At 37.6% G+C, this 15,091-nt stretch overlaps 2 protein-coding genes across 3 annotated transcripts; one reads left to right on the top strand and one right to left on the bottom strand.

The window, feature by feature from the left end:
• Nucleotides 1-1,534: 1,534 nt before the first annotated feature.
• Nucleotides 1,535-3,304, bottom strand: snu13b (SNU13 homolog, small nuclear ribonucleoprotein b (U4/U6.U5)). The gene is made up of 3 exons (XM_041815932.1): nucleotides 3,093-3,304; nucleotides 2,799-2,919; nucleotides 1,535-2,005 (listed from the first exon to the last, which is right to left on the bottom strand). Exons 1-3 carry the CDS (start codon nucleotides 3,093-3,095, stop codon nucleotides 1,743-1,745), a joined length of 387 nt encoding a protein of 128 aa, XP_041671866.1. The 5' UTR covers nucleotides 3,096-3,304; the 3' UTR covers nucleotides 1,535-1,742.
• Nucleotides 3,305-5,654: 2,350 nt separating this feature from the next.
• Nucleotides 5,655-14,317, top strand: LOC121527830 (cytochrome b-c1 complex subunit 2, mitochondrial). Of its 2 annotated transcripts, none has more exons than XM_041814838.1 (14): nucleotides 5,655-5,744; nucleotides 6,995-7,081; nucleotides 7,471-7,620; nucleotides 7,773-7,837; nucleotides 7,929-7,985; nucleotides 8,906-9,030; nucleotides 9,517-9,614; nucleotides 9,708-9,765; nucleotides 9,916-10,011; nucleotides 12,079-12,278; nucleotides 12,388-12,468; nucleotides 12,608-12,684; nucleotides 13,336-13,489; nucleotides 13,968-14,317. In XM_041814838.1, exons 1-14 carry the CDS (start codon nucleotides 5,712-5,714, stop codon nucleotides 14,049-14,051), a joined length of 1,365 nt encoding a protein of 454 aa, XP_041670772.1. In that variant the 5' UTR covers nucleotides 5,655-5,711; the 3' UTR covers nucleotides 14,052-14,317. The 2 variants fall into 2 exon arrangements, with proteins under 2 accessions (XP_041670772.1, XP_041670771.1); XM_041814837.1 differs by lacking the exon at nucleotides 6,995-7,081 and adding an exon at nucleotides 7,117-7,218.
• The last annotated feature ends 774 nt before the right edge of the window (nucleotides 14,318-15,091 follow it).

The following is a 15,091-nucleotide window of genomic DNA, read 5'->3' on the forward strand; positions in this document are numbered from 1 at the left end:
GAGTGATGCCTGAAATGTTGAAAATTCAAAAAACAAACAACTTGAAGAGCCCAGTATTGGAGTTGTATTCGCATAAACTTGTCTAAAAATGAGAAACAACTTCCATATAGAGAGTACATTAGAAAGGGAGCTTAAATGGGAAATTAGTGAAGACGTATTGGGTTAAAATCTCCACATAAATCCTTGAAGTTACAAAAGCAAACGTGTGGAGAGAATTGCAGTGGAAAACAGTGAACAGATTTTTTTAGAACAACTCATATCCTCTAAAAAATTAATCCAGGGCAACTAAGAATATGTTGGAGGAATTGTGGAGAAGAATTTGCAAACAACGCTCATACTGGATCAGTCCTCTCTTGAAAAATTTTTGAAGGCAGATATATTCAAAGTGGCCAAAGTGGATAAAAAGTGGCCAAAAGTGGTGAAAATTGGTTACAAGTGGCAAAAGCGTGGCGGAAAATTTGCTATAAATGTGTCATGATTTAACAAAATCATCACCTCCAATAAACGCTTGACATCCTTTTCAGCTCCAGAACGAGGTAACTGTTCATCAATGCTACTTATCCCCACACATGCATTGATATCATAAATGATCCACAACTGAAGACGCCCTTTCACTTTTTTTTTCTGGCTAACTGTGGACAGGTTTGGGTAAACTGCCTCCTCGAAAAATAAAAATTTGGGTAGCTTAACCTGTGATTTCCAAGTACTTCATATTTCCACCCCTAAGATCTTCATATAAATATCTAACATCCTTTGATGGGACCCTGGACTCTAGCCATTAGTTCTACTCCCACATCAGTATTGCTAATTTTAATTGTGTTAATCTCATAATATACCAACATTGATTGTTAGATGGGGCTTATTTCTGCACTGCAAGTCAAGTCAAATTCCATGACTTCAATTTCAAATGTTTGACATTGGCTATGTTCACACTGCAGGCTTGATGCTCAATTCTGATCTTTTCTCATATCTGATTTTTTTGTTTGCCTGTTCACACTTCAAAAGATCAGATATGTATCTGATTTAGAACCACATATGAAAGTGGCCTGACTGATTTGAAAAGGTCAGATTCAATGTGACTTGTGCTGTTCACACGGTCAGAAAAAAATCAGATACAAGTCACATGTGAGCAAAAAAATCAGAGTCTGGTCACTTTTAACTGCAGTGTGAACATAGCCATAGTCTTGTCATGACTGATTTCTGCATCCCTTCGCCAACATATCAGTTGCATTTTGTAGCAGTAAGGATAAATTGTGTTTTAGGTATCAAATATCTCATGTCCAATTGCAAATCAAACTTTTATTTATAAACATTGGTTTTAATTTCATGTAAAGAATTCTTTAAAGAGGTTTCCTACATACATTTTATTTTTTAGAAAAACTAGCCTCACTACAAACAACTCAGGATTCTAACATTTGAGACTCCATCCATTTCAAATCTTTAAATTACTTAGGATATTTTCCAAGTTTTTTAACAATATTCGTTGCATGAGTAAAAAAAAACATTGTGAATCAAAGTGAGCAGAAACCACAGCTGAAATAAAAATGTTTTTTTATTATGAATCAGGACATGCCGAAGCAAACTGATACACTGAAGTGGACTAACTGTCCTAAAATGTAAAAAACAAAATTCTGTATTTTCTGGTAATGCATACCAGCTTTTTTCATCAAACAAGAGACAAATATTTTCAATTAGGAATTAGTCTCCTCTTACATAAGGAGAATTCATCAGTGCAACAAAAATCACACAAGCAGTCTCTCAATAGCCATCTGAACAGACTGAATCTGCGGTTTGAGCTGGGAGCCTTCCTTCACGGTAACTGAGGTAGCAATAACGGGGCGGGACACCCCACAGGCTCGGCCCAGGGCCTGCTTTGAGCGAACGAACACATATGGCACATTCTTGTCCTCACAGAGAAGAGGCAGATGGAGGATGATCTCCAGTGGTTCGGCATCAGCGGCCATCACGATGAACTCAGCGATGCCTCTGTTCAGGGTTTTAGTGGCTGGGGGGAAAATAGATCAAGGTAAGAATTTCCATCATTTAAGTTTTAATTATCACATTACTGGCAGTAGACTGAGAGCTGGTGTGTTAAAATGTTGATTGAAAAATCAGGTGAAAACCTTTACCTATGTATGTAAACAAAGAGGGGAAAATATCTGAACCAAAATTATATTTAGAGCAAGTCTATCCTTTCCACCATGCTGAAATGTTTAACATCACAGTCCCCCAATGGCCTGATCTGACCAACCAGTGCCAATTATCTGGCCTGTGCAGACCCTTATCATAATTTTACAAGATATAGTTTTTGCCATACCTTTACATAAAGACTAAAATATTTGATGGTAAGGACGTTACTACTACTAAACATATTTTGACCAGTTTTCACACCTCTGTATGACCTTAACACAGGATTTGAGAACTTTGAATTGCTATACTGCCTCTGTTTCTTAGTTCAGATATAAATAAAAGACAATCCAGTCAACAATAACATACAGTAGCTTTTATTTTTCTGAGGTGTACAAGTAAATGGGCAGCAATATTAAACATGGGCATGTAAAGCTGTAAGAAAAGTATGTATCAATGATCAAAACGTATGTCCCCCACGGTTTAACAATATTTACAAATAAATAAGTGAAGACAGGTAAACAAAACCCAGCTAAAGTTCAGTTACAGATCATGGAATTTTGTTACAGGTTTTAACCTTGTTTCTAATTACTCAGTAAGTATTCAAATGTTCACCTTCACGCAAGCCAACAATTAATTTAAATCTTGTCCCAAGATTAAGTTTTTCTCACCTTCATTGGCCCCCTTCCTCAGCTGTTTGTAGTTGGAGGCTTGCTGCACCAGGTCCAGGATGGTCTTGGTCAGCGTGGCGTCGGCCAGCGGGTAGGCCTTAGGATTCACTTCTGGTTCAGTCTAGTCATGTTGGGAAAAACAAATCCACATTAAAAACAAAGTAAAATATCACGATTGGACAAACAAGAGGATCCTGGGGATTAAAGGTTATTTAGCCCTGAAGCGCTCTTTCACTAGCTCGCTTAAAGCTAGCTCTTCTGTTAGCATGTGTTCATTCAGAACTCTTCACTCACCATGGTGAATGTTTTTCTCTCGTATTCCGGCCCTCTCGGCGAAACGCTTCACGGAGGACTATTCCTCTGTCCTGGGTTTAAAAGAGCCGCTAGGATAAAGATAGGTGTATATATATTAGATATATGTTTGTTGTGCTAAGGTATCTCTGCTGAGTAGAGCTGCATGCAACCAGTCCTAACGTTTACTACACGTGTGAAGTCCCGCACATGCGCACTACAACACGAGGGAAAAAAGGACAGGAAGTGCCTTTCTTTTTTTGTCGTCTTTTTTTCCTGCGGAAAAAAAATAATGTAAAAGTAATCTTATTTTCATTGCTTAAACATTAAGATCAAAATTTCGACATTCTAAATACCAAATATAACAGATCTGTTTCTTACAATGAAAATGATTTAAAAAACATCTATGTCCAACTCCGGAAATACGTTTTACATGACTATAAATAACCGAAATAATAGTTTACTGTGTCCTGACCCCTGTGTCCTGAGCGTAATACATAACTGATTAAATTGAGATATTTATAGTACATAGTTATTTGTTTTCGTCCTATGTATTTACTTATTTATTTCACCTTGTTATATATATATATATATATATATATATATATATATATATATATATGTATATATATTATATTGTCTTATATTTTTGTACCATTAATGGTTTACTATGTATTTTGTCATCATTTTTTATATTTGTATAATAGTTCTCAGTGTTGTTGTTGTTGTTGTTGTTGTTTTGCTTTTTTGTGATTGTTTAAAAAAACAACATTAAAAATAGCAGTAATACCACTACTACTACTACTAATAATAATAATAATAATAATTCTGAGTCAGTCGACATGTTATTTGTCAGCGATAGTTCATAAGTGGTTACTTCCCATAAATACAATCTCCACTGCTTTGTATTATACGAGTATTTTCTTTTTAATAACTTAACCTGTTTTTGCCGTAAGAAAACAATCAAGTGCAATATTAGAAACAAACAAGTGAAAACAGGAAAGCCATAACATTAGAAAAAAAAGGATTACAATTTTCTGGGGTCTGATGAAGGGAAACGTCTAATAAATGCTCAGGAACTGTGCACTTACAGATTTGATACCTTTCAATAAGTCATAAATGATATAGAAAGCTGTTTTAAATAGGCTGGGAAATGTGGGGTAACATTCATGAATTTCTGCTTATGTACGATATATTTTGCATGAATTCTACGATTATTTATCATAAATTCAAATTTTGAGTCCTCCAAAATAATAGCAACTCTGATATTGTTATGGATTAAGGCTGACAAAGACAAATTACGTTCTATGATCTACTGACATTTTTTCCAACTAAATCAGAAACATTAGAAGAAAAGAAAAGGTGTTCCTAAATTTCAATTGTATTTTTGTAGAAAGTTCAATTATATGTATTACAGTTAAGATGCATAACTTCTCTGTATGGGTAAATCTCACTCATCTTTTTAAAGTGTACCTTTAAGTGGAATCAAATTTCTAATAAGCAAAAGTAGAGTATCTTTCTAACATAAATCTTTTTAAAGCGCAAAGGGAAACATCCTTTGGAGAGCTATAAAATCAACCCCAAAATGATCAAATCTGTAACAGTTTAACCAGGAATTACATTATGTTTCAATTGTTTTTTTTTTTTTTTTTTTTTTTTTTTTTACAGATATCCACTTCTCAACCATTACTAGGAAATATGATGCACAATAAACACATACTAATCAGCCTATCCTGATTCAATCTGCACTTTTGTGTCAACTCTCCACCTCGGACTCTTGGAGTGCACCAGTTTCCTGCCTGAGAATCAAATCTAAAGACCTGCTTCCTTATATTGGCCAAATTCCATATCCAAATGTGTAAATTTTCAGGCAAAAGACCACATTTTTAAATGAGTTCAAACAATATATGCATTTCATCACATACTCTGAAAAACAAAAAGTGATTAAAACAGTTTCAGGTTGTAACATGTTTAAAATCTCTGCATAGACCCTTATTCCCCCCTTTTGTTTAATGTTTGCTTGTTTGTTTGTTCTGTTTTTCTCCAATTGTCAGTGCACTTAATAATTTATACAACTGTTTTCATTAAGTACACAACTGTATACATTCATCAACTGTGACTATGTGAGTTGTAAGTCTGGTTTTGTATATGGAAAAGTGCAATAAAATTTGAAAAAAAAGAAAACTGCAAAAAACAAACAAAGAAACAATCAAAAAAAAAAAGATCTGCTTCCTGCATGTGTTGTATAACCAATCAGGATGTCGCAAATTCACCTAAAACCCAGTGATCGACAGCATGGCAGCCCTAATGTCAAAAAAATTACTTACATTTTGAAACTTTACACAAATGCTAATACATGGGTGTGTTAATTAGACCAAAATATCTATTTTATTTTGGTTCATTTGAGAGTCGGTCCCCCAGAGCAAGAAAAAAGTTGTCCTGTGAACAAAATGATGACCCCTGCTCTAGCACACGTGCATGTTCGTCTCCGTTGCAACAGAGGGCGCGCGCTCATTGGCTCAGCGGTACTTCTGCGAGCCTGAAGCACGCTGAGCATTCTGGGTAGGGCACTTTCACGCCAGCCATATTGCTTTAGCGTCCTGACTGAAGGAGAGACGGGAGATGAAGGGGATTCGGGGAATCAGTCAGCTCTCGGTAAGGACTCATCAAACTCTTTCTGCATATATGTAACGAGTAAACAGCGGGCACACCGGTCGTTCCTTTGATTTTATGTTTGGTTTACTGATGGCGGTAAAATTCAGGGTCGTTCGAGGACAAGGTGTGATAAAGAGCAGAAGAGGAAACAGCTGAAGCTAGACATGACTAGTTCTTAAGTGACGAGACCTCAACTAACAGACAACCTTACGATTCAAACAGAGTCATTTTACTCGGAAACTATTCTTAAGACGTTCAACTACACTAGGTTAAGTCGGGGTACTCCACAAAAAGACAAGCGCGAGCCAGCAGTTAGCATCCTTTATAGTTTACATGAGGCATCCCTATCACTGCCAGCTCATGTTGACGCTAACTGCTTACAGAGCTTTACTATTTAACCCTAAACCCTTAAAATGTGTCAGTTAATGAGGCTTGTGTAAAAATAATTTTGTAGGTTTGTAAAAACAGAAATAACCTTGTGGAGAAAGAACAACAATTAACCTATCTTAGAAACTATTTTAGTTTTTATAAGTTCTGATTTACTTAATCAATTAAAAACCTTAAAATCACTTTATAGACAACAACTATATTCAGTGTGTTTTTGGCTGTTATCAGATTAGATATCAAAGATTATTGGTAAGATGATTTTTGTTTGCTTCTTTACCTTGAATTCTGTTACAATATCAGTAGCACCTATGAAACCTAAAAAATTAATCAAAATTACCACATCTATCAAGAAAACCAAGGGAAATATGGATTTTAATTTTCAGAGAACAAAGATAAAATTATTATTAGTAATATTTATAAGTTGACCTCATGTTTCTTCTCTTTAGAAATATGGTAATTGTGTAAAAGATTGTCATATTCAATCATGAACTAGTAATAAATAATTATGGTTACTAAAACTATGACTAAAGATTAGGTAAAAACATCGAAATCTGATACCATCACATTTGATCCCTACCTGACTGAATTACAACACAGATATTTATATTTCATTTCTGATACCTTGCCACCACAAGCAGCAGGAAAGAGTTTCCAGCTTCCCCTCACTGCAAAAGAAACTTAAAACAAGACAGTTTGACTGAATAAGGTTGACAGAAATGATGTTTAATACGTTTTCTGATATTGTTTTTATACGATGCTCATGATTTCTACCCTCCTAACTCCGAACTGCCCTCATCTCAGCCCACAAGCCAGCAACACATTAGTTGTAATGTCCCGCCTTTCCATGTGCTCTGTTTTTCCAGAGGAGGCTTTACGCGGCCCAGGCGGCCCGTAAGGTGGAGTTCGCAGGGGCGGCCGAACCTGTTAAGTTTCAGCCGCAGGATGTGCAGGTCAGTGGTTGTTGACTTGTCTTTCTTCTCCACAGAGACGCTTCTATGTGGCTTCCAGATCAGGCCAGTCCCTTGACCAGCCCCTGGCTGGCCTCAAGCTCTCTCCTGGGGCTGCCCACTCCTACCAGGACGTCCATGTATGTGTATGGGAAGTGATGAGGGTGACTGTGATGGGGTGACTGGGTCAAGGCTGGATGGTTTTGGCTCTGATTATTGTGAGAGGGGTTTCAGCAGAAAGACTTGTTTTCTTCTTTAGCTGTTTGTCTCTTGACATTATGTTAAAGCATAAAAAGTATTAAATAATTTTAGGTTTTTAAGTTCAAACTCAGTCTACTTAGTGGAAATAATGAAACTAAAAGACATCTCTCTCTGTGTGTCCCTTTACCTAGGTAACCAAACTGCCCAGTGGACTTGTGATTGCATCCCTGGAGAATTACTCCCCAGCTTCCAAGATCGGAGTGTTTGTTAAGGCTGGCTGCCGTTATGAGACCTCTGACAACCAGGGCGTCACCCACCTCCTCCGGCTGGCCTCCAGCCTGGTATGACACTACATACTCTGTCTTCTTTTATAGTCTCGAACAATGCTAATAATTAAATAATACAATATTTCCCTGTAAAAACTGTAAAAAAAAAATATGGTTTTACTGATAAAATACACCCAATTTACTTGGATTTTTTTTTACTTTTTAAGACAACCAAAGGAGCTTCAGCTTTCAAGATCTGCCGTGGTGTTGAGGCAGTGGGTGGCAGCATGAGGTCAGTAACCTCATGAGAAGGTAAAAATATAAGTGTCTTACTTGGTTTTTGGTTATTAATCAGACATCTGCATGTTTGTTTTTTCCTGCAGTGTGACTTCATCCAGAGAGAACATGATCTACAGTGTGGACTGCTTGAGAGATGACATGTGAGTCTTTGAAATGACTATTTTTGTCATTGTTTTTTGTCGTTGTTTTTTTTTTTTTTTTAAATATTGACACATTTCCAAAATTGATGCTTGCATGTTTCAAAAAATTTGGGACATCAGCATGTTCACCACTGTTTCAACACCCTGTAAGCATTGAAACTGGAGTTCTTTCTCATTCTAGCTTAAAGTACATCTTGAGTGGTCAAACACTGAACTGTAGTCAGAATTAATGGTGCCATCACAGGTGTGCATGTTACCTTTGCCATGGGTAATACACCCACATCAGATGCTGGCTTTTTGGAAATTTGGTTTGATAAAGTCTGGATGGTCCTTTTCCTCTTTAGCCTTGAGGAATTGGCGGCCATTATTTCTGAATATCTGAATGCCATCCACTCTCGCCTACACCTGCAACAGGTGTGTCAAATCCTGCCCATATCCTGCACAGATTCTGACAATCCATGTTAACTATTCAGAATACCACCACCCTGATTAAGGTTCCTCTCTGAATGAAGGAAAACCTAAGAAAACAACAACGTCCTTGCCATGTGTGACGGTGCCACACATGGATAAGGAAAAAGCAACTGGGAGTCTCAGACTGATATAACTCCTGGTTATGGTTTTGTTATAACAATGTCAAAGTAGTATCTTTAAGTATAGGTAAAGTCTCTGAGCTTTGTTAAATTAAATATAGGTTGAAAAGTATTTGCATATCACTGTGTTCTGTGTTTTTGGAATTGGTTATAGTATGTTAGCTACAGAAGATACTGATCAGCATGACTGCAGCTGCATATCAATGACGATTTAACTGTACACTGTAGAAATTCTAGACATTACTCAGCACACTACTTTGCCATCAGCAAAGTAAAAACAAAACAAACTCTCCCTTTAACAATATTAAAATGCTCCTTGTTTGTTTTCAGTGACACAGTGATGGAGTACTTGATCAACGTGACCACAGCCCCAGAGTTCAGGCCATGGGAGGTGTCAGATCTCACTCCGAGGGTGAAGATGGACAAGGCCCTGGCTGGACAGAGCCAGCAAATAGGTCTGCCTTTATTTTCGCTGTTTTCATACAGTCCAGGGCATATTTGGCCCAGTAAAATCCAAATATAGACTTCTATTCTGAATCATTTATTCATTCATTTATGCTGTAGGTCCTGCTCGTTGTGCAAGTTGTAATTCCTTATTTCCCCCTGCATGATACAGAGCCTGATCAGTGACAGAAAATACCACTTTCATGACCCCATAAGTCAGGTTTAGATTCAGACAGTAGGTGCTACCCCATGCACAAGTGGCTGAAAGCTGTTACTCATAACCACTGTTTAAGTTAATACAGTGCACAGCTCAGAGATGCCCTTCACTACTGAATCAATACTTTGATCACACTTAGGTTTACTGTGATTTTTTTTTTTTAATATATCCCAGTTATATAATAATTACGTTTATGAAATTGTTAAATCAAATTGGTGCTGACATTTTTGTCAAAAGCCAGAGAAGTGTTTATGATTGTTCCTCTTTTGGTGTCTTCCAGGTGTGGTTGAAGCTCTTCATGCAGCTGCTTACAAGAATGCTCTCTGTAACTCTCTGTACTGTCCTGACCACATGGTTGGCAACATCCAATCTGAACATGTAAGACTTTAGTGAGTGTTTAGTTTTCAAGGCTTTTAACACATTAACATACTTTTAAAACTTTTTTTCGATTTTTTTTTTTTTCCCCTCCAGCTGCATCACTTTGTCCAGAACAATTTCACAAGTGCAAGAATGGCTCTCGTTGGTATTGGTGAGGATCATTTTACCTTCATGTAATATCCTGAGATCAGTGTTGCTTGAGTGTGTGTGTTTGTATGATGATGCAGTTAAAAAAAGGGGTCAAGACACATGTCAAATGTTGAAGGAAAATACCTAATAGTAATGTTTGTCTCGCCTTCAGGTGTTGAACATGCAGTCCTGAAGCAAGTTGGGGAACAGTTCCTCAACATCCGCAGTGGGGCGGGTACCACAGGGGCCAAGGCTCAGTACCGTGGAGGTGAGCTAAGAAGCTGCCTTTTTGCAGACCCTTAAAAAGTCTTAAATTGGATATATGAAATTTAAGGCCATAAAAAGTCTTAAAAAGTTTTACTCCTGAGAGAGCTTATATTTTAAATGGCACTTTGACAAAGACATGTATGTATCATGTTATTGTTTTCTGGCCAACTTTACATGATTTTAATCTTTCTTTTCGTATTTATGTATGTCCATGTTAAGTTCTCAGGCCTACCAAGTTGCCCACTGAAACATTTAAAAGCCCCCCTTATTTTGACAGTTTGACCAAAAGTTTGATTTTTAAAAACATAAACTGTTAATTATCAGGTTTGCACACTTGAATTGTACTTGTATTGCGATACATTTCGTATTTGGCCTCTGTATCATTTCATGAGGCGCTTGCCTAGAGGTTGTTTGCAATCACGTGGTCCTGAATGTCCGCTGGGCTCATGAAGTGGAGGACAGCCATTAGGAATGAATGGGAATGGCGGAAAGTTAGTACTTTTCAGTTTTTAATGGACCTGTATGCTATCATCAAAAAATGTATCCATACGCTGAGTATGATCCCTATACTTTACAAAAGAAAGTAATTTTTACCACAGGTGAACAGATTTACCTGGCGTGGAGGTGATCAATGTAAGACATTTCTCAGTCCTGAAGACCTCCTAGTGTCAAGAGTCATCTATCAAGAGGAGTCTTGTACTGAGCTAAGGGGCTGGCTGACCCCCCCTTGGCATAAAAAAAATCCAAATTTTGTCACAAACATGCTTGTAATTGAAACTGTGATGTACACCATACTGCCAAAAGTATTCACTCACTCATCCAAATAATTGATATCAGGTGTTCCAATCACTTCCATGGCCACAGGTGTATAAAATCAAGCATCTAGGCATGCAGACTGTTTCTACAAGCATTTGTGAAAAAATGGCTCACTCTCAGGAGCTCAGTGAATTCCAGCGTGGTACTGTGATAGGATGCCACCTGTGCAACAAGTCCAGTGGTGAAATTTCCTCACTCCTAAATATTCCTAAACCTTTAGGTTTAGGAGTGTGATCCATTAGGGATCATACCTGGTCTTGTTTTTTTGGTATCATCTCTAGTGGGAGGGTCAGGTGAGCTGAGTTGATACTAAAATGTGACGTTAAGAAACTGCCAACCACAGAGTAGTTAGAGAGTAGTGTCATTACGAGCCTCTCGTCAGCGTTGTGCTGCGATATAACTTCCCAAACTCCTCTGTCAGAAAACCAGTCTGCTTGCTGTTGCAAAGAGCCACTGATTGAGAAGCAGGTACACTATCACAATGTCCTCCCTTGTTGTTGTGGTAGGCATCATGGCTGTTTTGTGTAGCTGCACTATGATGCCCCCGTTCCATCACTGAGGAGGAACTACAGTGCTTAACAAATTTATTAGACCACCTGTCATATTTGTCTCAGAGACCATCCAGAATCATAAAGTGCTTTAATGTGGACTCTTTCATTTTCAGTGAGCTCTCCACATTTTATCATTTTGAACAGGAATGAGGAATTTCAAACTGAATTCACCTTTTTATACCCAAATTTGAGCCGGCTCACTGGGCTTCTCTGAGAAGTCAGAAATGAATCAAGCATAACATTCAACCACTAAAACAAATTTTTCTGTTCAGGAATGCAAGTAAATAACTATAATTTGACATATTAATCAAGAAATATTAATGTGCTTTACTTTTTTTTCTTTTTTTTTGTAAATCAGTAAATTTGAAAATTCATGGATAACAACAATAATTATATTTTAGCATTAAAAATATCATTTTGGTTAAAGAGCTTCAACATATTGGTGTATTAACCATTGCAGAAACATAAAAAATGATGTTGGTCATTACCAATGCTGTTAATTTAGGGCAGTTGTGGCATAACCTTACTTTGGGTGGTGGTCTAATAAATTTGTTAAGCACTGTATCTAAGTTTGTGCTGTAATGGAAAACAAAGTGCCTGATGCTAAAACCAAGATGTGGTGAGCTGAGTTGAGCAGTACCTCATATAGAAATGCACCCTCAAGGAAATGAACCTCCTGTGTCTCCTCTGCCTCCCTGTAGGTGAACTCCGTCTGGGTAACACCAGCAGCCTGGTCCACGCAGCCGTGGTGAGTCCGTCAGCAGCAGCGGGCAGCAACGAGGCCCTGGCCTTCAGCGTGCTGCAGCATTTACTGGGAGCTGGTCCACATGTCAAGAGGGGCTCCTGTGCCTCCAGCAAACTGGTTCAAGGTGTTTCCAAGGCAACTGCTGACCCCTTCGATGTGAGTGCTTCTCATTTTGTAATTAAAACATGGAAAAAGCGTTCATGCACTAGTGTCTGGACTAGAACTAACTGCTGAAATAATTCTCTCCTTTTCGTCTTCTTCACAGGTGAGTGCTTTCAATGCCAGCTACTCTGACTCTGGTCTCTTTGGGGTTTACACCATTTCCCAGGCCGCAGCAGCTGGTGATGTGAGTATCTGATATTTGGAAAAAAAACAATCTTTTCATTTTATAAGGTTCAACAACAGGACTGCATGATTTTATTTTGAGTAAAACTTAAAAGGATAACATAATTAAACGTAATCTCTGTCCTCTCCTGTCATTCCAGGTGATTAGAGCAGCTGTTGGTGAGGTCAAAGCCATCGCTGATGGTGGAGTCACAGCTGCTGACCTCACTCGGGCCAAGTAAGATAAACACATGGCTTTAATTTCTTTCTAACATCTGTTTTATCCAAATTATGAATGCATTTGAAGATGATATTTGGATATTGTCTTTTTACCTTTACAATAAAAGCCATAAATGTTGGGTTGATGTAAACAAACAAACCATAGATAAAGGGAAGTGCTACTTTAGAGTCATTTTGGATGAATACTTCCAACATTTGAATGATTTTTTTAAAAACAATTGTATATGAAGTATGAGTAATATTATAACCACATATTCAGTTAGCAGAACATTTTGCCAGTGCACATTAAAGCTTGAAAAGTGCTTGAATTTGGCCTTTGTAAAAGGTGTTTGTACCCTTAAACTTTCTAGCTGACAGGTAGGACTGCTTAAGTGTTCTGCTGGTGTAGTATTTACTTCTGTCTGCCCACAACAACTAAGCTGAAACTGTGTATGGTCTTATTCATGGTGCAGTGTCTACACGCTGCCTGTAGATGGTGCCATACCATTCTTTCTCATACCATCAAAATAGATTCTTACCTTAACTGATTTACCATTTACCTGGCATAAAAGAAATTGCAGCAATCTCACAGATTATATTTTCCATCTCATGAATATCGTAGTATGCCCTGCTGAGTCTCATGATGCCCTTGTCTTTGTTACCTCTGCAGAGCTCAGCTGAAGAGCCAGTTCCTGATGTCTCTGGAGACCTCAGAGGGTCTGCTGGAGGCCATGGGCACTCAGGCTCTGGCTGAGGGAGCGTACTGCTCTCATGAGGAAATCTCCAAAAAGATTGACAACGTTTCCCTGACTGATGTTGCCAACGTAAGACATTTGGTTCTTGTCAAGGCTCTGTCAATGTCACGACGTTAGAGAAGGGAAATAGTTACATAATCATGAGTGTGCTTCAGGTTAAGGTCTGCAAAATTTTCAATACTTTGATACAGTGTTTTAAAACTATATAATCCCCATTAATGTGATGATTATTTCTATAACAAAGCACTGAAGCTAAGCTAAGAAACTACAAATTTCATTCCTATTTAAAGCCAGAAGCTGCTGTGCTAAAATATTTGTACAATTAATACTTTTATGTAGGAGTTCACTTACAGCTGCAGGGTGTTAAAAACAATACATTGCCCATTATAGGAGGCCTAGGCTTATTTTTTATGTTCAATTTTTTTTTCAGGTTTTACTAGAATCTTGTTCGAGTTTTTAGGAACCCAGTTCCAACATGTCATTTTTTGTCCTTAAAATATGTTTTGAAATTTTCAGTTATCTCAACTTTCTTAATATTTATTCCTAGGCTGCCAAGACATTTGTATCAAGCAAGAAGACGATGGCATCCAGTGGAAACCTTGTAAACACACCCTTCGTGGATGAGATCTAAAGTCGTCTCCCTGTCTCCCTGTACTGTACCTAACTCTGACGGCAAAGCAGAATTTAAACCTCAACAGAAAAAAAAATGAATTCTTCATCACTTTTTGCTACATTGTAGCTCTGATATATATAAAATGTCATAGCACCACTGGGCTGGGTATTTATAGGTGTTGTAACAGTATATTTTCAGGTTATGCTGAAATTTTGTGCTCTGCTCATCTGTCCACATTAACTGTATAGCTGATGTAAAATAATGAATAAATTCTATCTACCTTACAGAGAGACTTGTTGTGATGCTAAGTATGTTTTGTACTACAACTAGGTTTAGGTTTGAGATTTTTTTCTTGTTGAGGAATTGTTATTGAGCTGGATATGAAAAAAGGGGCCACTTTATAACTTGTCAAGAGTGTTTATTCTTAAAAGTAACCTTTAAATATTAATTCAGTATGGATGAGTTTGGCATGGAAGCCCTAAGATGAAATCCATCCATACATTTTATTTAACATAATTTTCCTGTAACTGAGTAATTTTTCCCCATGAAATATATACAGGTGCATATAAAAAATTAGAATATCATGTAAAAGTGTATTTTATTTTGTGCTTTAATTAAGGAAGTGAATCTTCCATATATTCAAGATTCATCTCATCTAGAATAAATGACATCTCTCTCAAATATTCAAAATATCTCAAAACATTAGTCCATAAAGGGTTTATAATACAGACATGTCTGCCTTGGGGGAAATTATTCTCATTAATGCACTTGGTAATTGGTTGGAGGTCCTTTTGCACAAATTACTGCATCAATGCGATGTGGCAAGGAACCAATCAGCTTGTGGCGCTGCTGGGGTGTTATGAAGCCCAGGTTGCCCTGGTAGCAGCCTTTAGCTGGTCTGTATTGTTGAGTCTGGTGTCACATCTTCTTTTTGATATTTCCCCAGAGATTCTCTGAGGTTCAGGTCAGGCCAATCGGCTGGACAATCAAACACAGTTATACCACGGTCAGCAAACCAGTTTCAGTATTTCCAGAAAGGTTCTCAGTAGATGGAAGCA

Source organism: Cheilinus undulatus, linkage group 20 (genome assembly GCF_018320785.1).
Source record: "Cheilinus undulatus linkage group 20, ASM1832078v1, whole genome shotgun sequence".
Taxonomy (NCBI): Eukaryota; Metazoa; Chordata; class Actinopteri; order Labriformes; family Labridae; genus Cheilinus; species Cheilinus undulatus.